Source organism: Mesoplodon bidens (assembly GCF_964165515.1).
Source record: "Mesoplodon bidens genome assembly, chromosome: 10".
Taxonomy (NCBI): domain Eukaryota; kingdom Metazoa; phylum Chordata; class Mammalia; order Artiodactyla; family Ziphiidae; genus Mesoplodon; species Mesoplodon bidens.
In genome coordinates this window covers 103,442,729-103,464,766 of record NC_138172.1, presented here as the reverse complement: position 1 = coordinate 103,464,766, position 22,038 = coordinate 103,442,729, and the positions used below count along the sequence as shown (strand labels likewise).

At 54.3% G+C, this 22,038-nt stretch overlaps 2 protein-coding genes across 4 annotated transcripts in view; one reads left to right on the top strand and one right to left on the bottom strand.

The window, feature by feature from the left end:
• Positions 1-8: 8 nt before the first annotated feature.
• PSMG4 (proteasome assembly chaperone 4) lies at positions 9-5,310 on the top strand. 2 transcript variants are annotated; one of them, XM_081245519.1, is made up of 4 exons: positions 9-196; positions 378-676; positions 2,190-2,265; positions 5,102-5,310. In XM_081245519.1, the coding sequence occupies exons 2-4, from the start codon at positions 503-505 to the stop codon at positions 5,221-5,223; spliced, it is 372 nt and encodes a 123-aa protein (XP_081101645.1). In that variant the 5' UTR covers positions 9-196; positions 378-502; the 3' UTR covers positions 5,224-5,310. The 2 variants fall into 2 exon arrangements, with proteins under 2 accessions (XP_081101645.1, XP_081101646.1); XM_081245520.1 differs by lacking the exon at positions 9-196 and having other exon boundaries at positions 311-676.
• A 642-nt stretch (positions 5,311-5,952) lies between these two features.
• Positions 5,953-22,038, bottom strand: part of SLC22A23 (solute carrier family 22 member 23) — a 147,750-nt gene continuing 131,664 nt past the window's right edge. For both annotated transcript variants that reach the window (XM_081245517.1, XM_081245518.1), the window contains one exon: positions 5,953-10,252. In XM_081245517.1, coding sequence (XP_081101643.1) covers positions 9,895-10,252 — 358 coding nt within the window. In that variant the 3' untranslated portion in view covers positions 5,953-9,894. The remainder of the gene's footprint in view (positions 10,253-22,038) is intronic.

Below are 22,038 nucleotides of genomic sequence, written 5' to 3'. Positions count from 1 at the left end.
CTTTCTAGAGCTTCCCCAATATCGCTGCCATCCTCACGGCTAGCTGCATTCAAGGCTTCCTGCTGTTACGGGGCTGCTGGGAGCAGGAGGATTTTGGAAAATCTAACCGAGCACGAGGGACGGAGGAGGCTGCTTTGAGTACTTGCGGCACCGACTGAACAGCGCTGCCCTCTGCTGGGCGGCGCGTCTCCACCAGGTAAGACGCTCCCACAAGTCTACACTGCTGTCCGCAAGGACGCCGGCCCTCCCCCGCCCCCTCCCCCGCCCCGCCCCCTCCCCGCCCCCGCCCACTCTTGGGACCCGCCCCCCGGCGTCCCACCTGGGCACCGCCCTTCCCCGGAAAGCCCCGCCCACACCGGGATCCGCCCCCGCCCCAGGCCCCGCCCCACCTCGGGATCGAAAACGAAGGCGCGCTCGACCTCTCGGCGCTCGCCTGCTCGGGTCTGGCGGCGGCGGCGCGGCTGAACCGGGTCGGGTGCGTGCGGCGGGGCCTCCGGGCGGCATGGAGGGGCCGGGGGCTGCTGCGCGGGGGAACGTCTCCCTGCACAACTTCAGCGCGAGGCTGTGGGAGCAGCTCGTCCACTTCCACGTCATGCGGCTGACGGACTCGCTCTTCCTGTGGGTGGGGGCCACGCCGCACCTGCGCAACCTCTCCGTGGCCATGTGCACCCGCTACGTGAGTGCGGCGGGAGGGCCGTGGGTGGGTAGAGGGGCCGGGGCGGGGGGCGAGGGGAGGGGCAGCGGCGCGGGGTCCGGGAGGGGGCGGAGGGGGCTAGGGATGCGGGGGAGGGATGGGGTCCCGGAGACCGGGCCGGTGGGGGCCGGACGGTGACCGAGGGCCTCAGGCGCGCGCCCCGTGCCCACCAGGTGCCCGCCGGGGAGACCGCGGATTCGGTGGCCCCCAGGGCTGTCCTGGGTCGGGGAGGGGCGCTTGGGGCTCCCCGGGACCGGGGTCGAGGAGGGTTGCGCTACCCACCCGGGGAGAGCTGCGTCCCGCCGCTCGGCTGGTCCTCCTCCATTTCTGGTTGGAGTGTCAGAGCTCCCTCGTGGGACCTCTGCTGTCCGTTCACACTCGCCCTGGGGGGTGGCATCTGCCCGTTTTTCTTGCCGGCTCTGTGTTGACCACATTTATTTACGTTTCCGGCCCAGACCTCTTTCCCGCCCTTGTCCTCCCCTCTCATGTCTCGCTGGCGGGTGTAATAGGCATCTATCAGGGTGTAATAGGCATCTATCTGTCAGGCTCCGGCCCTGCTCCTCCAGCAGCCAGCCCCTCTCTATTACAGCAGCTCCGTCCCAACCTTGGGGTCATCTTTGGATCCCCTCTCCCACGCTTCACGCGCCCAGTGTCAGTGAAGCAGCAGGCACTGCTGTCAGCAGAACCTGCAGAATCCAGCCTCTTCTCACCTGCTGCCTGGGCCAAACCTGCATCTCTCGTGGCGTCTGAGGTCCCTTTTGCCACGTTATAGGTTTCTCAGAGCTGCTGTTGCAAAGTGCCACAGACTGGGTGGTTGAAAACAACAGGCTGATTCCCTCCCAGATCTGGAGGCCAGAAGTCTGAATCAAGGTGTCAGCAGGGCTGGTTCCTCCTGGAGGCTCTGGGGGAGAAGTCGTCCTCTGTCTCTGGGCTTCTGGCGCTGGTGGCAGCCTCGTCACCCCCAGTGCTGCTGCCAGTGTCACAGGCCTTCTCTGTGTGCCTGTGTCTCTTTCCTTCTTCTGAAGACACCAGTCCTACCAGATGAAGGGTCCTTCTCACCTTAACTTACATCTCAATTACGTCTGCAAAGGCCCTATTTCCAAATAAAGTCACCTGCACAGGTGCCAGGGGTTAGGACCGGGACGTACGTTTTGGAGGTCGTGGCTCAGCCCTCGGCGCTGCCTTACGGCCAGTTCCCCCTGGGCTGCAGTATCGTCATCCCTTTGCTCAGACCTTCCGAGAGTCCAGAGCCTGCACTGACCTCCAGGCCCTGTCAGCTGCTGGGGCGCCCCTGCCCCCCTGCCTTGGCAGCCACTCGCCCCTCTGGGCTGCTCCGGCCCTTCACCGGGCAGGCCTGCCTGCTGCCAGGAGAGGCTGCCGAACTAGGGTGACACGGACCCACCGCAGGGGGAGGCCAGCCTGGGACAGGAAGGGGGGCCATGGGACCCTGGGTGCTCAGGTGATCAGGAGCGTTGGGCCTTTGTTTTCCTTGCAGGACCCCATCCCTGTGTCCACTGCTCTCTTTGGGGACGTGTCCGACACGACGTCCACCGGCCTCGCCCAGCGCTTAGGTAGGTCCTGCAGCTAAGCTGCCCGAGTGCCTGGGTGGGGACCTCGTTCGGTGGAGCCGGGAGGCGGTCACTGGAGGAGGAAGACTGTCTGGGAGGCGGACCCCCGGTCTCTGTGGGAAGGAAGGCCTCGTACACTGGGCTTCTCAGGGGCTGACCTGGTACCAGCACCGCTCGGGGCTTGTGCTCCCCACGGGCTCCCGTGTTGCCCTGGCTGCCATCCAGGCCGACCAGTGACAGGTGATCTTGCTCCTCCTCCTCGTGGGAGGAGAGGGCGAGTGATGCCCACAGTGCCTAGTGGGCGGCGGCTCCAGTTAGCCTCCGGGGGTTCGGTGGGGCCCCGCGGAGCAGGAGGGACCACCCTTCGCCGCAGGTGATGTCGCTCAGAGCTCAGAAGGGTGACGGCCCGGCCTAGGGTGGCCTGAAAGGGCATCAGGCAGGGCCCCAAGGTTGAGGGCTCCAGCCCCCTACACCCCAAACACGCGTCCTGCAGATGCCCAGGTGGTTCAGGTAAAGGTGCCCCCAGCTGGTAGCCATGACCGCCGGGTGGTCCCAGGCGCCTGGGGACCTCGACCGGCAGGGCAGCCTTGCCCCCCGTCTGGCCTTCGTGTTCACAGTGTCCCAACCACATGCGGAGCCCCGGGTCCCGGCTGGGGTGTGGTGATGAGGCCGGGCCCTGATTTTGAGGAGCTTATTTTGCAGTTGTGTTGATAGTCCTGTTAGGCTGATCTCCGGGGAGCTGGGATGTGTGTGTCCGTCGCTCCGGGATGCACGCGTGCGGACAGCGCGGCCACGCGGTGGAGGCACTGCCAGTGCGTCGAGGGCCGGGGCTGGCACAGGTGGCCCACAGGTCGCACGAGACGGGGCAGAGACCTGGCGGCTGCGTCTCGGGGACGTCCACCGCACTTGTCCTTTAGCCTGAAGCTAGAGCAGCCTGACTAGTAAGTTATTTTGGTAACTCTTTATGAGGAAGCAATTTAAAATGTACAGAAAAGCCGCGGGAGAGAGAGAAAGGATTCCAGCCTAGCCTTCGCCCGGACCCCCAGGCGCTATCGCTCCTGCTCTGCGTTCGAGCTGCTGGTTCTTTGTGAACCACGTGAGAGCAGGTGGGGGGCCTGATGCCCCTTTGCTTCACTGTGTACTTGCCAGCGTTTCGGGGTGACACACCCCCAGCAGGCAGGCCCCGTGTGCCGGGCCTGGTGGAGGAGGGAGGGAGGCTGCTGGTTTGTGGAGCTGGGACCAGTGGGTCCCCCCAGGGTGGACAGAGTCCAGGAGAGGAGGGTGGGGGGAGCTCATTTGATGAGCCACGAATCAGCTGGTTACTCCAGTGAAGTGAGGTGGGCTCCCAGTGTCCTTGAGATGCGGCCTGGAAGCGGTTTGTGTGCGAAAACTAGGGTTCTTTTTCTTTTTGGGGCATTTTGTGCAAACGTTGGGGCTCTTTTTCACAGTCTCTCACGTGGTTTACGTCGATGTATAATCTGCATAATGTGGAACAACACAGACCACACAATACAGTCTGTGTAGCTTAACTAAAGTCAGACGTTAATGGAGGCTCCCGTCTGCCCGAATCGGCAAGCCCGGCGGCCCTCGGCCACCGCCCAGCGGGACGGGCACACGGCAGGCGACACGTGTGTGGAGGCCACAGGGGACCGTTGCGCAGGGAGGCCACCTGCGGTTGAAAATGTGTCATTAACCGTCGTTACGTGTCTGCAGTGGGGCTGCTGAGAAGAGACAGGTGCCCCGAGACAGTGTCTCGTGTGGAAGAGGTGAACGGCCTGGGGGCGCTGGGGGCTTCGGTGTGGACGGGGACCCGTTGCCCTGTGTGGCTCCGGGGGGCAGGGTGCGGCTGCCGGGTGGGCCACGCAGGCGGCATGGTTCTTGGCTCGCGGAGGGACTGGAATCAGTGGCCCCCGGGGCCGGGGACTTTCCTGCCGCTGAACGCGGGCAGGCTGAGCGGCTGTGGCTCGACTGCCCCGGCTCTCCCCCGTCCCCACCTCTTTGCCTTTGCCGATGGGACTGACGTAGCCCCTGACTTCGGTGGGGGGAGGAGGGGCTTGCACCCGCCCCCTGTGGGATGGGGCCCAGGGAGGAGCTATTTCACCGAAAGAGGAAGAGGGGACCGGGACCGGTACTGCCTGGCTCGTTTTCGGGACCTGTCCTGCCTTCAGGTTATGGGTGTGCAACTGCGCGTGCTTTTGGTGGTCGGAGCAGCTCACGTCGGCCATGAACGGTGCCGTAGAAAGGAGCTAAAACACGTCGCTCGCATCGCGTTGAGAAATCGTACATGTGCGCGCGTGCGCCTGCACGTGTGTATGTGTAGGAACGCCGGTTCCCTCTGTGGGCGGGGGGAGTTGCCGGAGGGGGCGGTACTGAAGTATAGATAGACTTTTTGGGCCATGCCTGCGGGATCTTAGTTCCCTGACTGGGGATTGAACCCAGGCCCTCGGCGGTGGAGGCGTGGAGTCCTAACCACTGGACCGCCAGGGAAGTCCCAGGACCTTAGTGTTTTAAATACTTGCACATTATCTGTGCTTTTTAAAAAGCAGCACAACCAGCCGGCCCCATGTGCAGGGCGGTGGGTCTCAGACGGTAGAGTCTGAGAACAGACTCGGTGGGTCTGGGCGGCCCGAGGGTCTGCATCTCTCACGAGGTCCCGGTGCCGTGGCCATGGGGACCAGACTTTCAGAACCGCTGTTCGGTGCCTGTGGTCTGGTCTGCAGCAGCTGCCCGTGACACCACAGGTGTCAGAGCTCGCTTCTCTCCCTGGGAGCCCGCCTTCCTCTTCCAGGCCTTTCCCCGCAGTGGGTTGCACGCGTCCGTGTGCTTTCTCTCGTTTCAGCCAGGAAGACCAGCAAACAGGTGTTTGTCAGCTATAACCTTCCAAACACCGACAGCAGCTTCACGTTGCTGGTAGAAAACAGGATCAAGGAGGAAATGGAGGCCTTTCCCGAGAAGTTTTAGCCGAGGCGGCACCGAAGACGCAGGCGCGCGCGCCCGGACGGACATCTGAATAAACGCGCGGGGTCTCGCCAGCCGTCAGCAGGGTCACGCGTGACGTTTGTTTTTAAAGGGTCGGTCTTCCCGCCGTCACTGGAGTTGGGCGCCAGGGCTGCACCTGCAGGAGGAGGCAGGCAAAGGGCAGGGAAGGTTCCTCGCGGTCCTGGGGGGAGGGCTTCGGGGCCGTTGTGGGCGGAGGGGCTGCTCTCCGTCCCCGGAGGGGAAATCAGTCACGACTCCGTCAGGCCCCTCTTGTCACGACTGGGGCCTGAGGCCCGAGGTCTGCGAGGTCCTTCCGTCGTGTGTCCCCGCGTCCCGCCGCTCCCCGAGTCCCACTTCTCTGGGCGCTGTTTCCTCACCTGTGAAGTGGGACGGTCTCACCTGGCTGGGTTATTGCTGGAAATGCTTCGCACACCCCGGTGCCGTGGCCCCTAGGACCTGGGTCATGGTTTTACCCTTTGTTGAATGGATCCGAGCGTGTCAGCCCCTCCCTGGCTTTCTGCTGCCCTGTCCTCCCGTCCCCTTTCCTCCAAGTCCCAGGCCCCTGCTGCGTCGTCTTAATCCTTGGCCTCTTCCTGCCGCTTCAGGTGGAGGAGTCCAGTCTTTGTGGTACGTGCGCTCCTTTCCAGAGGCTGGTGTTTCTCAGGTCAGTGGCTCTTAACTTGACTTGCGGTTGAACTACCAGCAGAGCTTTTACAGGTTCCCCTCCCCAGACTCAGGCGGGCGGAGGCCCAGGTTTTGTGGGGTTGGAAAGCCCCCCACGTGCTTCTCAGCACAGCCAAGGCCGAGGACTACAGGCAAAGGACTCTCTGATCTTTGGGGTCCACGTGGACCCCTTTTGTCATGAGAGGTGGATGGTTTCAGGCCCTCTGACACGGTTCATGCGATGGGTGGCAAGTCCCGTGTCGAGCCAGTGCCGGCAGCCGGAGCGGTGACACTTTGGCCGGGACGGAAAGGCCCTTCCGGGGACCAGGTCTGGGGCTCAGGACGCTAACCTGCAAGGCCCTGGCCGGTTGTGGTCTGGAAGCACAGCGGGCACCTTTCTAGGAAGAGCAAGTAACGCAAAATCAGGGCTATGGAGAGGAGAGTTCGGTATAAATACTTTATTAAAGAAATATTGCTTTCTTGTTAAAAAATATTACATTAAAGAGAGCTCTGGGTTCTCAGTCTCTCCTGACCGAATCACAGTGTGAGAATCGTTTCCTCTCAAGGAACCTTCAGGCCACGGATTAGATTAGCAGGACATCCACACACAAGAGAAAAGAACTCTGAAATCTGCTGTTGCCCCCCATTTCTCGGGGTCTACGAACGGCAGTTTGAGGTTTCCTCTGCCTCTGCCCGCCTTTACGATGGGGAATCTGCAGGCAGAGAAGCGCCCCGCGGTCCTCCGGGGGCAGAGCTGAGGCTGGGTTTTCACAGGCGCTAAAGTAGGGACACAGCGAGACCTGAATCAACAGAGTTTATTACTCGTAGCCAGTGGTCACGTGGCCCTTCACTGGATACCATCAGATGAGGTAGGGAAGACATTCCAGAGGAAGTTTAATGGGGCAACATTTTTATTTCTGTACGTTTACATACAAATCTCCCCCCAGGGTACAAGAGCTGTGATGTCATGCAGACAGGAACGTGGAAGGACAGGCCAGGACTGGGTGCAGGTTTGTGCTGGGAGCAGGCACCTCCAGGCGTCCCGTCCGTACGCGGGCCACATGGTTCTCACACAGAAATCTCCGGCTCGGGGCTGCTGGGCCACCAGGGCAGGGCACCCCCAGCGGCACGCAGGCCGCACTGCGTCCCCACCACCCTGTGGCTCAGGGGCTTGTCCTTTCGCGGCACCTCAGCCGCCCTTGTGCGGCGCCAGGAAGTGGTATTTGCGGGCAGTACTTCCTCTGGGTGGTTTCCTTCTCCTGTTCTGTGGTCGGACCAGCTTGCCAGCCCCCCTGCCCCTAGTTGCAAGTGGTCATATAGTTTTTCAGAAAATGTAACATTTAAAACTTTTACTGTGTGTTTTGGGTGCTAATAGGCAGGGTATCAGGTGAGTTGTTACTGATTTCCAGACAGGAACAGAAGGCAGGAGGATCACATTTGTACCTGACTCGTTGGAAGGGGGTCCCGGCTCCCGGGGGGCTGGGATGGAGGGTGTGGCGTGATGCCAGGGGAGGAGCTGGACCTTCCCGGGCAGCGGGCTGGGCGAGCCGGGCGGCGGACGTGCAGTGGCAGGCGCCTGAGAAGCGTCTCTCCACTAAGCACGGAGGGTGCTGGGCCGAGGGGTCCACACGTGACCACAGGGGTCTCACGGAGCAAGGCAGGACTGGCCCCGGCTGGGCTTGGGGCTGCCTCGCCCGCGTGGTGTGGGGTCTCATGGGGCTCGGCCCACAGGAAGCTTTTCTGCTTTGGCCACGCTCACAGCTGTCCCTCAGGGGACCAGCCTGACCTGGGGCCACAGGAGGGGGCACGGAGGAGCCAGGAACCTCCCCTCGCTCACACCTGCCGGACTTTGGTCCCGGGAGCCCCGCCCTCACAGCCAGCTTCTCTTTTAGTCCACGAGCTGGTCCTGACTGCTGCGGTCACAGTGCTGGGCTCCGGGGGACCAGCGTCTGCTGTTGTCACTTAAGATGGACCTCGGACTTTGGAACGGGGGTCTGGGAGTGCTGTGCCCACCTTCCTGGAGGTGCCGGCTGCCCCGTGGCTTGAGCACGATCCCTAAAGGTCTACACGGCCAGCGGGAGGGCACGCACGGCCTGGGGTCCGGCGAGCAGCCTGGCTGCAAGGTGTCCTGGAGCTGGGGTGATGGGTGCAGACACACCTGCCAGGTGTGGCCCAGGGACCCTGCTGGCCCTGTGCCTCACGTCCGCCCTGGACCGGGGACCCTGCGGCCGGCATGCTGAGAGAGGCTGAAGTGCTTCCCAGGTTTGGCACTCGAGCTGCACAGGTGTGAAGAAAGGTCTTGTAGATAAAGGTGAGTGCAGACGGACGCTGAAACACAGAACAGACGTGACTCAGGACACTAGGCAGGGCCACGAGGGGCTGGGCCGGTGGCCCTGGACCATGCGGTGTAGCTGCTGGCACCACACAGGCCTGCGAGTCTGCTCACCACCTCATGGCGTTCTCACCAAGCCAGCGGCTCATCCCCGTGGCCGCCAGCTTGTAGGGGCACCATGGGGGGATGGTAAGACAGACTGGAGGGGACAGGAGGCGAGCGGGGACGCGCTCCACCTCTCTCCTGGGCCTCGGAGTCCAAGCAGCCGTGGGCTGGGAGTCCCCTCGCTGCTTCCCACAGACCCGGGGCCACACCTTTCCTGGAAGAAGAGCCCATGGCAGAGGCACCGTGGGGAGGTGGACCCTTCCAGGAAGAGCCCAGGCTGTCCTGGCACTGCCACAAGGCAGTGCCTGCCTGGCCAGCGAGGGCTGTTTCTCAGCACCTCCCGCGTTTCCTCTGAAACGGCTCCAGACAGGTGCAGAGAGCCTGACCTGGAAAGGCAGGGGGACGAAGTGAGGCACATGATGAAAACCCTCGGACACCGGGGACGGGGTGGGGCTCGACCTTTGGTGAGTTATTGCTTCTCTCAGTTGGTCTTGATGCTCTCGGAGGCTGTGGCCAGCTGGGCTCCCTGGTGAGGGGCCTGCTTCTTGCCCCAGGCCCAGCTCCGTGCTGACGGAAGCAGAGGGCACGGGGCCGTCCCCCGCAGGCTCTGGGGTCTCCGCTGGCGGCCAGTGGAGCCGAGGCCTCCAAGCTGGTGATTTCTGCGCTGTGTGTGCTCGGGACGTGGCTGACGGGCCGTATTTGCAAGAGCACCGCTCCCTCCTGGGGGGCTGCCGTAGTTGCCTATTTAGTTATTTTCCTATTGGTTTTAGTTCAGGAAGTAGCCGTGTGTTCAGGTTGTGCTGGCAGAAAAGCTGACTGCAAGAGGGGACTTTCCTGCTGGAGCTGAACTGGGAGGAGGGGTGATAACAGTAACTTGTCTCCGACTCGATGCATCTGCCGCTCAGGAGCTGAGCTGGGCAGACCTGCCTTGGAAGACCGTGGCGGTACCGCCACTCATCAGCATTTCTGGTGAATGGTTAAGCTTTTCCCCCAAAGAGCTTCCAGCATCAAGTATAAAAGGATGATCTTGCGGGAAAGACTAAGCTGGTTTTAATGATACCGTGAGCTGCCTTCCCCCAGCACATGGAGCAGGAGCTCTTACCTTACAGAGAAAACCTTTAGAAACCACACAGACTCTAGCAAAACCCTAACCATTCACATTTCAGTCTGAATAAAGCACAGCTGTAGGAGTGCTCCAGACGGTGGCTGGTCGGTCTCTGCGCACGGCCTCGGGGACAGCTGGCTCTGAGGGTGCAGCTGACCTCCCGGGGAGCCTGGGCTGCGCGGTCCTTACGGCGTGTCCTCGGCCACCGCGTCCCTCTTCCCGAGGAGGTGGCTCCATTTCGAGATCCGTGAAGGGAAGGGAATAAAGTGCTTCTCGTAAAAATGACCAAAATAAATACAAACGTTTCATGGCAGAAAGGAAAGTCTTTGAAGGGTCGTTTGCAAAGTCCTCTTCCTCAAACATGGGCTCCTTGGGGGTCCCCACGCTGGCCTCAGCAGAGTGGGCCCGCCCGTGGCCACGCTCAGCCTGGTCCGCCCCCAGGGCCCTGCTACATGGGCCGCCCGCCGTTGGCTGTGGCACGGTCCGGCAGCCCGTCGCCGGCGGTGGCCGCGTCGTGCAGCCCCGAGTAGTCCTTGAGCTCGGCGTTGGTGAGCAGGAGGGGCTGCTCCCCGCGCCTGGGCGGCAGCAGGGGCTGGCGCGTGTAGTGCTCGCCGTCGGGTATGCTCTCAGGCAGGTTCTGGTCCCGGCTCTCGGGAAGCAGCAGGAGGCAGATGATGCAGATGAGCGTGCAGCAGGCGAAGATGATGTGGTGCAGGAAGTAGCCCTTCTGGTTGTGCAGCTCGATGATGGGCGCCGTCAGCATGCCGAAGCCCGCACTGGCCAGCACCAGCCCCAGGCCGCCGCACCTGCAGGAAGCGCACAGGTCGGCAGCGGGTCGGACCCACAGGCATGGGGCCCCAGCACCAGCGCACGGCCAGCTCCCCCCAACCCCCTTCACCTCCTGCATCTGCTGCCACCGCTATTCAGTGAACATTTTCCTTGCCAGCCCAAAACTTCTTACTTCATTTAGTTTGAAAAGTGGCTGTAATAAATACCACCGTAAGGGGACAACCAGCTTCACTTCCCGTGAATAACATAACATTTTGTTTCTCAACGCTGTATCAATTTACGCTGTTTTTCCGAGGCTCGCTCTTCATTTGGAAGCGGGGAGGGAGGCCGGGGGTTAAAGAAGGCATTAAGGACACGTCGACAGGAGAGCTGCCGAGGTGGTGGAGCTGAAAGACCCCCCCCCCCAGCTCGCCTCTTCCCATGGGCACGCCGGACTCACAGCTGCGCGCAGAGCCACCATGGACGCAAAGGACCAGAGCCTGCCAGAAAAGATCTACAACTGAAGACATAGAGAAGGAGCCACAACGAGACGGGTAGGAGGAGCAGAGGTGCGAGATGATCAAGGCTCGTGACCCGCACCGGGTGGGCGACCCACACACTGGAGAGCGAGGGCATCGCGGAGGTTCTCCCACAGGAGACAGTTCTGAGCCGCACGTCGGGCTCTGTAGCCTGTGGGTCCTGTACCAGGAAAACGGGCCCCCAGGGCGTGTGGCTTTGAAGGCCGAGGATGGGCTTTCAGGGGTCCCAGAGGACTGGGGGAAACAGAGACTCTGCTGTTACAGGGAGTACACAAAATCCCATGTGCACTGGGACCAAGGGCAGAGCAGTAACTTGATAGGAGCCTGGGCCAGACGTACCTGCTGGACTTGGAGAGGCTCTCGGACAGGCAGGGGGGCAGCCGTAGCTCACACTGGGGACATGGATGCTGGTGGCAGACATATTTGGGAGCTTTCTACCACGGGGACGCTGGTGCTGGCGACCGCCGTCTTGGCTCATGAGCTCCGAGACCTGGTCCCACCCAACCGCTTGTAGATGCCAGTGCTGGGACGCCTTGAGCCAACCAGCAGGGTGGGAACATAGCCCCACCCCTCGGCAGACAGGCTTCTTAGAGACTTCCTGAGCACACAGCCAGCCAACTCTGGACACGGCCCTGCCCACCAGAGGGCCAAGATTCAGCTCCACCCACCAGCTGACAGGTGCCGGCCTCTGCTGCTAGGAAGCCTGCACGAGCCTCTAGACCAGTCTCACCCACCACGGGGCAGAAACCAGAAGCAAGAAAACCAGAATCCTGCAGCTTGCAGACCTTGGCTGCTCACAGCAGGCCAATGCAAGCTTCTGGACACCTCGGACCCCATACCCAACTGTGTTAGGAACTGGCCCCAGCCACCAGCGATCTTACACCAGCTCTGAGATCCCTGGGCCCTGCAGCCAGACACCAGGACCCAGCTCTGCCTGCCAGCAGTCTGGCACTAACCCCAGGACCTGGCTTCACCCACCAGTAGGGTGTCAACAGCTCCAGAGTCGCCTGGACCCTGACTTCACCCATCAGTGACCCAGCACTAGCCCCAGGGTCCCCGGGGATTCTGCAGTCAGCCGCCTCCTGACCAGGCCCCATCAACCAGTGGCCTCCACACAAGGCAGAGCTTGGCAGTCAACCAGACCAGGTGCCAACTAAGCCCACCAAACCACCCACATAGCCCTCCAAAACAGAAGGAACCATGCAGCCCTCATAGGGGGCACCCCTAGAGCATACAGCTTGGGTGATGAGGGGGAGCGTGCTGCTGGGATGCATGAGATGTCTCCTACAGAGGGCCACTTCTCTGAGGTCGAGAAACGTAACCTACCACATACATAATTACAAACAGCAACTCAGACAAGATGAGGTGGCAGAGGAACATGCTGCAGACGAAGGAACAAAAGAAAACCCCAGGAGAACAACTAAGTGAAGTGGAGACAGGCAGTCTACCCAGGCAAGAGTCCAGAATAATGACAGTAGAGATGATCAGAGAACTCGGGAGAAGAATGGATGCACAGAGTGAGGAGTTAAAAGCTTTTAACAGAGTCAGAAAATATAAAGAACAACCATACAGAGATGAAGACTATAGTAACTGAAATGAAGGAGTCAACAGTAGACTAAGTGATACAGAGGAATCGATCAGTGAGCTGGAAGACAGAGCAGTGGGAGTCACTGCTACTGCTGAACAGAAAAAAGAATGAAAAAAGTGAGGCCAGTGTAAGAGACTCTGGGACAACACCAAGTGCACTTAATGCTTGCATTATAGGGGTCCCAGAAGGAGGAGAGAGAGAAAGGGGCACAGAACATATTTGAAGACATAACCACTGAAGACTTATTTAACCTGGGAAAGGAAACAGACATCAAGGTCCAGGAAGCCCAGAGAGTCTCAAACAGGATCAACCCAAAGAGGACCACACCAAGGCACACTGCAATTAAAATACCAAAAAATAGAAGTAGAATATTAAAAGCAGCAAGAGAAAAGCAGCAAATAACACACAAGGGAACTCCCATAAGGCTATCGGCTGGTTTTTCCAGTGGAAACTGCAGGCCAGAAGAGAATGGCATGATGATGAAGGGACAAAACCTACAACCAAGAATACTCTACCCAGCAAGGCTCTCGTTCAGATTTGATGGAGAGATCAAAGCTTTACAGACAAGCAAAAACTAAGAGTTCAGCACCACCAAACCAGCTTTACAACAAATGTTAAAGGGACTTCTCTAGAAGAAAAATAAATGGCTACAACTAGAAACAAGAAAACTATGAAGTGAAAAAACTAAGTGGTAAGGGCAAACACATAGTAAAGGTAGGAAGTCATCCACAAACAAAGCTAGTGGGGGGTTAAAAGACAGACGTAGTAAAATCATCTATATCCACATACGCAGTTAAGGGATGCAGAAAACAATTAGATGTAGAATATGAGGTCAAAAACAGTCAACGTGAGGGGAGAAGAGTACAAAGGCAGGGTTTTCTTTGTTTCGTTTTTGTTTTTTAAAAATTTAATTTACTTTTGGCTGCATTGGGTCTTCATTGCTGCACGGGCTTTCTCTAGTTGCAGTGCGCAGGCTAATTGTGGTGGCTTCTCTTGTTGCGGAGCACGGGCTCTAGGCTTGTGGGCTCAATAGTTGTGGTGCAAGGGCTTAGTTGCTCCATGGCATGTGGGATCTTCCTGGACCAGGGCTCAAACCCGTGTCCCCTGCATTGGCAGGCGGATTCCCAACCACTGTGCCACGAGGGAAGTCCCAAATGCAGAGTTTTAAAAGTATATTTGAAATTAAGAGATCAGCACCTTGAAACAGTCACATGTATATATAGACTGCTATATAAAAACCTCATGGCAACCACGAGTCAAAAATCTGTAAGAGATACACCCATAAAAAAGAAAAAGGAATCCAAACATAACACTAAAGATAGTCATCAAATCACAAGAGAAGAAAACGAGAAGAAAGGGGGATAAAGACCTCCAAAAACAAATCCAAAACAATGAACAAAATGGCAGTCGGAACATACATATTGATAATTACCCTGGGTTACCTTGGGTGTAAATGGACTAAGTGCTCCAACCAAAAGACACAGGCTCGCTGAATGGATACAAAAACAAGGCCCGTATGTATGATGTCTACAAGAGACCCACTTCAGACCTAGGGACACACACAGACTGAAAGTGAGGGGATGGAAAAAGTATCCCATGCAAATGGACATCAGAAGAAAGCTGGAGTAGCAATACTCATATCAGACAAAATAGACTTTAAAATAAAGACTGTTACAAGAGACAAAGAAGAACACCACATTATGGATAAAATGATCAATCCAAAAAGAAGATATAACCATTGTAAATATATATGCACCCAACACAGGAGCACCTCAGTATATAAGGCAAATGTTAACAGACATAGAGAGAGAAATGGACAGTAACACAATAATAGGGGACTTTAACAGCCTACTCACATCACTGGACAGATCATCCAGACAGAAAATCAGTAAGAAAACACTGACCCTGAATGACACATGAGACCAGATGCACTTAATTGATGTGTATATAAAGAGAGCATTCCATCTGAAAGCAGAATACACATTCTTTCCAAGTGCATATGGAACACTGTCCAGGACAGATCACATGCTAGGCCATAAAACAAGACTCAGGAAATTTAATAAAATTGAAGTCATATCTGGCAGCTTTTTTGACCACAAAACTATGATACTAGAAATCAACTACATGAAAAGAACTGCAGAAAACACAAGCACATGGAGGCTAAACAATATGTAACTAAACAACCAGTGGATCACTGAAGAAATTAAAGAGGAAACAAAAAAATACCTAGACACAAATGAAAATGAAAACAGAACAATTCAAAACCTATGGGACACAGCAAAAGCAGTTCTAAGAGGTAAGTTACAGTGATACAAGCTTACCTCAGGAAATAAGAAAAATTTCAAATGAACAACCTGACTGTACTCCTAAAGGAACTAGAGAAAGAAGAACAAACAAAACCCAAAGTTAGTAGAAGGAACGAAATCATAAAAATCAGAGCAGAAATAAATGAAATAGAGACTAAAAAAACAATAGAAAAGATCTACGAAACTAAAAGCTGGTTCTTTGAAAGGATAAACAAAATTGATTAACCTTTAGCCAGACTCATCATGAAAAAAAGGGAGAGGGCCCAAATCAATAAAATCATAAATGATAAAAGAAGTTTCAACCGACACCACAGACATACAAAGGACCATAAGAGACTGCTCTGAACAACTATATGCCAATAATAATCATCAACCTAGAAGAAATGGGCAAATTCTTAGGTACAATCTCCCAAGACTGAACCAGGAAGAAATAGAAAATATGAACAGATCAATTACCAGTAATGAAACTGAATCAGTAATTTAAAAACTCCCAAAACGGGCTTCCCTGGTGGCGCAGTGGTTGGGGGTCCGCCTGCCAATGCAGGGGACGTGGGTTCGTGCCCCGGTCCGGGAGGATCCCACATGGCACGGAGCGGCTGGGCCCGTGAGCCATGGCCGCTGAGCCTGCGCGTCCGGAGCCTGTGCTCCGCAATGGGAGAGGCCACAGCAGTGAGAAGACCGCGTACAGAAAAAACAACAAAAAACTCCCAAAACACAAAAAAGTGCAGGACTAGATGGCTTCACAGGTGAATTATACCAAACATTTAGAGAAGAACTAACCCCCATCCTCCTCAAACTATTGCAAAAAAATTGCAGAGGAAGGAACACTTCCGAATTCATTCTATGAGGCCACCATCACCCTGATACAAAACCAGACAAAAATATCACAAAGTTATAGGCTGCTGATTAACACAGATGCAAAAATCCTCAACAAAACATTAGCAAACCAAATCCAACAATACATTAAAAGGATCATACACCACAATCAAGTGGGATTTATCCCAGGGATGCAAGGGTTTTTCAGTATCTGCAAGTCAGTATGTTACACCACATTGACAAATGGAAGAATAAAAACCATATGATTATCTCCATAGATGCAGAAAAAGCTTTTGACAAAACTCAACACCGATTTATGATAAAAACTCTCCAGAAAGTGGGCATAGAGGGAACATACCTCAACATAGTAAAGGCCATATATGACAAACCCACAGCTAGCATCATACTCAACAATGGAAAGCTGAAAGCATTTCCTGTAAGATCAGGAACAAGACAAAGATACCCAGTCTTGCAACTTTTATTCAATACCGTTTTGGAAATCCTAGCCACAGCACTCAGAGAAGAAAAAGAAATAAAAAGAATCCAAATTGGAAAGGAAGAAGTAAAACTGTCACTGTTTGTGGATGACATGATACTATAAATATATATAGAAAATCCTAAAGCTGTCACCAGAAAACTATGGAGCTCATCAATGGATTTGGTAAAGTTGCAAGATATAAAATTAATATACAGAAATCTGTTGCATTTCTATACACTAACAATGAACTATCAGAAAGAAATTAAAGAAACAATCTCATATACCATTGCAACAAAGAGAATAAAATACTTAGGAATAAACCTACTCAGAAAACTATAAGTCACTGATGAAAGAAATTGAAAACGACAAAAAGAGATGGAAAGATATATCGTGTTCTTGGATTGGGAGAATTAATATTGTCAAAATGACCATACTACCCAGGACAATCTACAGAGTCAATGCAATGCCTATCAAAATACCCATGACATTTTTCACAGAACTAGAATAATTTAAAATTTTTAATGGAAACGCAGGAGACCCTAAATAGCCAAAACAATCTTGAGAAAGAAGAACGGAGCTGGAAGAACCACACTCCCCAACTTCAGACTATACTACAAAGCTACAGTAATCAAAACAGTATGGTACTAGCACAAAAACAGACACATAGATCAGTGAAACAGAATAGAGAGCCCAGAAATAAACCTACGCTCTTATGGTCAATTAATCTACGACAAAGGAGCCAAGAATGTACAATGGAGAAAAGACAGTCAAGGATTCTTTTCTGGAACATCCATGGCACACACTGTGCTTCATAAACGTTGGGATGCTGCAGATCAGATCACCCTGGTTCCTCAGCAAGAGGGCCACTGTCCCAGTGAATGGGGCAGAGTGAATATGATGACCCTTACAAAGAGCGGTGTGACGGACTCCACCTGGAAGGTGAATAAACGAGCACCTGAAATAGCTCTTCAGTCCTTGTGAGTCTGGCCACTCCAGGAAGCCACAGGAGGCTACAAGGAATTGTATTGGGGCACCGGAAATAAAGGACGTGTTTCATGGGCCTTTGACACCAGTGAGATATCATTTTCTCTAAAACTGCCCATGTGGGACTTCCCTGGTAGTGCAGTGGCTAAGAATCCACCTGCCAATGCAGGGGACACAGGTTCAAGCCCTGGTCCAGGAAGGTCCCACATGCCGCGGAGCAACTAAGCCTGTGCGCCACAACTACTGAGCCCTTGTGCCACAGCTACTGAAGCCCGCGTGCCTAGAGCCCGAGCTCAGCAACAAGAGGAGCCACCGCAATGAGAAGCCCGCACACTGCAACAAAGAGCAGCCCCCACTCGCCGCAACTAGAGGAAACCTGTGCGCAGCAACGAAGACCCAACGCAGCCATAAATAAATAAATTTATTAAAGCAAAACAAAACTGCCCCTGTGTCTGCCTGACCTTCCCGTGATTTGAGTGGGGGTGGTGCTGATGAGCATGAGAGAGGCTTCCCCGCTCAGTGCAGTAAACTGCTCACGTGGTTAGTGCACAGGGACGTGAGTGCACAGCCCACGAGGAATTCCTGAGCAAGGAGCCGGCTTCCCCTCAGAGTCCAGGTGAACCGTGTCATGGTAGCAAGTCACGTCAAATGAGATGGAACGTATTTGATTTATGGTAGGGTTCGATGACTTGTTTTTAAAAAGTACTGACATACCTACAGATGCATATATGTATAATGCAATACATGTACACATGCACATGTAATATGCAATATAGCCTCATGTATTTTTTTCCACAAAAGCAATTTTCTATTGGTTTTCTATCAAGGAGACCTTGAAATTAGTAAGGTTAGGAACAACAGTGGCAGAATCTGGTATTCCATTTTTGGATCTGTTTCTTTTAGAAATCTCAGTTTAGAGAATGGGATCATTACGTGCTTGGTTCTAAGGTGCTAACTTCATCTTTCTCCCCGCAAATGCTGACTCCGTACATTTTCTGCTTTTCTCCAGGTTGTCACGAGAGGGCAGCACACGCTCATGTTTAAACAGGAGAGCGGCAGCCGCCTCGATTTACAGGTAAAGGAGAACCTGGAGCAAGGTTGCCTTCTAGTGCTCAAAGGCTTTTACTGGTTGTCCTTATTTTACTAGTAATAATACCTAAATTACTTTGAGGATAGAAAGATAGTATACAGGCAGACTTCTTAGAAGTAGCAAGCTTGACAAGAATTCTAGAATCTTCAGAAAAAAATAAAAAGAATAAAGGAAAAAAAGAAAGAAGAAAAACAACCAAAAACCAAAAACAACAAAAAAGAAATCATTCTTTTAACCATGTTAATACCAGCGTCTTGAACACAGAAAACAAACCTCCTGTTTTCCACTTCCTTCTTTGTATTACTTAATTTGTCTTGACTACCTTTCTGTGAAGTCAAGGATGAACAAATATTTCTGCCGATCGTTACAGAAATAAATATCACTGCCCAAAATATTCAGGTAGGAATATTTTCCTAAGTGACACCACCAGTTGTCACTTACTGCGGCCAGACCCTCTGTGTACAGTCTGTCCCCCACCAGTCCCCCCACGAGAAAGCCGTCATGACTAGTCTTGTTTTGGGGCAGAGATGAGCCCAGCTGAAGGATGTGCCCAAGGCCACGAGGAATGCAGGTTCCCTGCCCGCTAAAGGCCCGAGTCGGGGGCTCGGGGGGGATGCAACCTGTGTGCGGCTGTCCCCTGTCCTGTCTGTCCCCCTCCTGCTGTTTAACAGTGAGGATTACCCATCATCCCCTTGGCCTGCGGTCACTCATGGAGTGTGTTATAAACATTTATATATATGTATATGATGCAAATTTTGAAACAAGCTAAACGACCCCACGTGTCACGTGACACACAGGCCATCTTTGTCCCTGGTGCCCGTTCCTGAGGCACGTCTGGAGCAGTGACAGCGGGTGGGGTCCATTGGGGGTGGGGACAGGGAGGAGCCAGAAGGAAGGTTTCCGGAAGGAAGATGCTTGGAGGAAGGGGTGGGCACCTGAGGGGAGGGAAGAGCTCAGCCGGAGAAGGGGGTGGGCAGCCAGGGAGCGGGTGAAGAGGTGTCAGGTGGTGAAGTGGCTCGTCTCCTCAGGCAAAGGAAACAAAAGCAAAAAGAAACAAATGGGACCTAATTTAACTTTTAAAAGGTTTTGCACAGTAAAGGAAACCATGGACAAAATGAAAAGACAACCTATTGAATGGCAGACCCTATTTGCAAATGATATGACCAATAAGGGGTTGACATCCAAAATATATAAACAGCTCATACAAGTCAACATCAAAAACAAACAAAACCCCGACTGAAACAACGGCACAAGAACTGAATAGGCATTTTTCCAAAGAAGAAATGCAGGTGGGCAACGGGCATGTGAAAAGATGTTCAACACTGCTAGTCATCAGGGAGATGCAAATCAAAACCACAATGAGGTACCACCTCATACCTGTCAGAATGGCCATCATCAAAAAGAACACAGGTAACACATGTTGATGAGGATATGGAGAGAAGAGAACCCTCGTACACCGCTGGTGGGAATGTGAAATGGTGCAGCCACTATGGAAACCAGTATGGAGGTTTCTCAAAAAACTAAAAATAGAACTACCATATGATCCAGTAATTCGACTTTTGGTATGTATCAAAAAAACCTGAAAATACTAATTCAAAAAGATACATGCACCTCTGTGGTCATAGCAGTATTATTTACAATAGCCAAAACACGGAGGCAACCTAAAGGTCTACTGACAAAGAAGATACGGTATACATATGCAGTGGAATATTACTCAGCCGTCAAAAAGAATGGAATTCTGCCATTTGCAACATGGATGGGCTTGGAGGGCATTATGCTAAGTGAAACAAGTCAGGGAAAGACAAATACTGTATGATATCACTTATATTTGGAATCTCAAAAATACAACAAACTAGGGAACTTAACAAAAAGGAAATAGACTCACAGAGAACAAACTAGTTAGTGGTTAGCAGTGGGGAGCGGGAAGCAGGGAGGGGCGACATAGGGGTAGGGGGTGAGAGGTACGAACTGTTAGGTATGAAACAAGCTACGAGGATGTACTGTACAACACCAGGACTACAGCCAGTATTTTATAATTTACCTTTAAACTGCTACATATTAACCTTCAAAAATTGTGAATCACTGTGTTGTACACCTGAAACATAATGTTGTATATCAACTATATCTCAAAAAAGGAAGAAATACCCCGCAGCCGGGCCCCGGCGCTCTGGGAGCCTGAGGAGGTGTCGGGAGGTGAGGGATGCATCCCTGCCACCAGGGCCTGCCCCCGCCCCCCGCCCTGCTTTGTGAGGGCACACGGAGACAGCGAGGCCTCAGGGACCCTCCTGCAGCTTCCAGGTGACACTGGGCCTGCCACACCAAAGCCACCGGCTGCCCCTACACCGCCAAGGCCCAAGGGGAGGATGCCGAGAAGCACCTGCTGTAGCTGCAGGCCACGGGGAGGGCGCCGTCAGCGTCTGGGTGGGCGTGCCGGACAGCTGTCATGCGTGGACAGCCAACGTCCCCCGGGCTCTGTGCAAAGGAGTTCTTACCCTCCTCTTTGCTCCTCGGTAGCCAACCCCTAACCTTCGCTGCTGTTCTTGTTCAGAGGGTGTGTTTATAACACCGTGTTGTAGAAAAGGCTAGTTTTGCACTAGGCCACGTGAAGCTCACAGACCTGAGCGGCCCTCCCAGCTCCTCCTGGCTCACCCGTGAGAAGTCGGGGGAGGGCAGGAAGTCCATTTCCTCCCAGCGACTCCATGGGACTGTCCCTGGGTGGACATGCAAGGAAGGGCCGGGACGAGGGGTGTCCAGCAGGGAGAGTGACTCACTGGCCACACCAGAGAACCACCTGTCCCCACCAGGAGACCCCCCGGACCTCACCTCCTTCCTCTGCAACTATAAACGCATCACCTAGGGTCAAGTGAACGTGTTTTCTAGTTTGTCATCCTGGCAAGCTGACCCCGAGAACATTTTCTATCCCCAAAATAATCCTTGCAGGTTTGCCTCAGAGAGGAAAAGGATACTGCATTTCCTTCAGTGTAGCTTGTTCAGCTCTTTTCAGCAAAATCTAATGATGATTAACGAGGTCTGCCAACTGCTGGAGGGGAGGGTGGCCACCCCCAGAGAGAGAGACAACCACGCAAAGCTCTGACCTCGACTTCTGGTCTCCTGAAACAGTCCTCCTTGCTGGGCTCCTTGGTAAAGGAAGGACATTAGCCCGGTAAAGAAAGACACCGAGGGGCTGCTGTCCGCCTGGGGCGCTTTGCAACGTCCCGCATGAAATAAGCTCCAGGCTCACTTCCCATATCAGGTTAAGCAGAGGGTTGAACCAGGGTGAATTACTTGCATTTGCTTGCTTTTTCTTAAATGCACAATTCCCTGGCATTTTATTCCCTGGGTATGGGGCAGTCTTCAGGCTTGGCGTGTGTATGTAAGAATCCAGGAGGATGAATCAGAGCGAGGCCAGTGAAGATGCTGCGTCAGTGTGACGCCTGCAGACGTGGGCCTCCTCCCAGAGCCCGGCACCAGGGACCAGATGGTCAGTCCTGGGCGTCCTGCCTGAATGGGACTGGCCCCTGCTTGTCGCCCACGTGGGAAAGGGAGGATGGAAGGGTGCCGTCATGCTGGCTTCTGGGCGGTATCCCACAGCCGGTTAACTGCCACACTCCCAGTTACACTTTAATAGAGCGTGTGCGCTGGGCAAGCTAATGACGTTCCCACACCAAGTTCAGGAGCTTGACTGAAAGTCACAACAGTTGCTACCGGGAAGACAGCGTGACGGCGGGGAGGTGATGCCCTTTATAGAAGGAAACCCTTCCGTGATGCTGTAACCTCGACAGCACCTGAGGGTGTGCCCACCCGCGTACCACTCCCCGGGACGGTGCCAGACGGAGCAGACCCCCCTCACCAGGAAAGCAAAGGCAGCTGAGTGCAGGTCACCCCGCCTTTCAGTAAACAGACCCATCACGGACTCCTGGGGGCCGGGCTGCACACTCGGCCTCTGCCGGACACACGGCGGCTTCTTAACAAATATTTGTCAAACAAATCAGTGATGTAACTTGCTGGGCTTTCTCTCCGAGG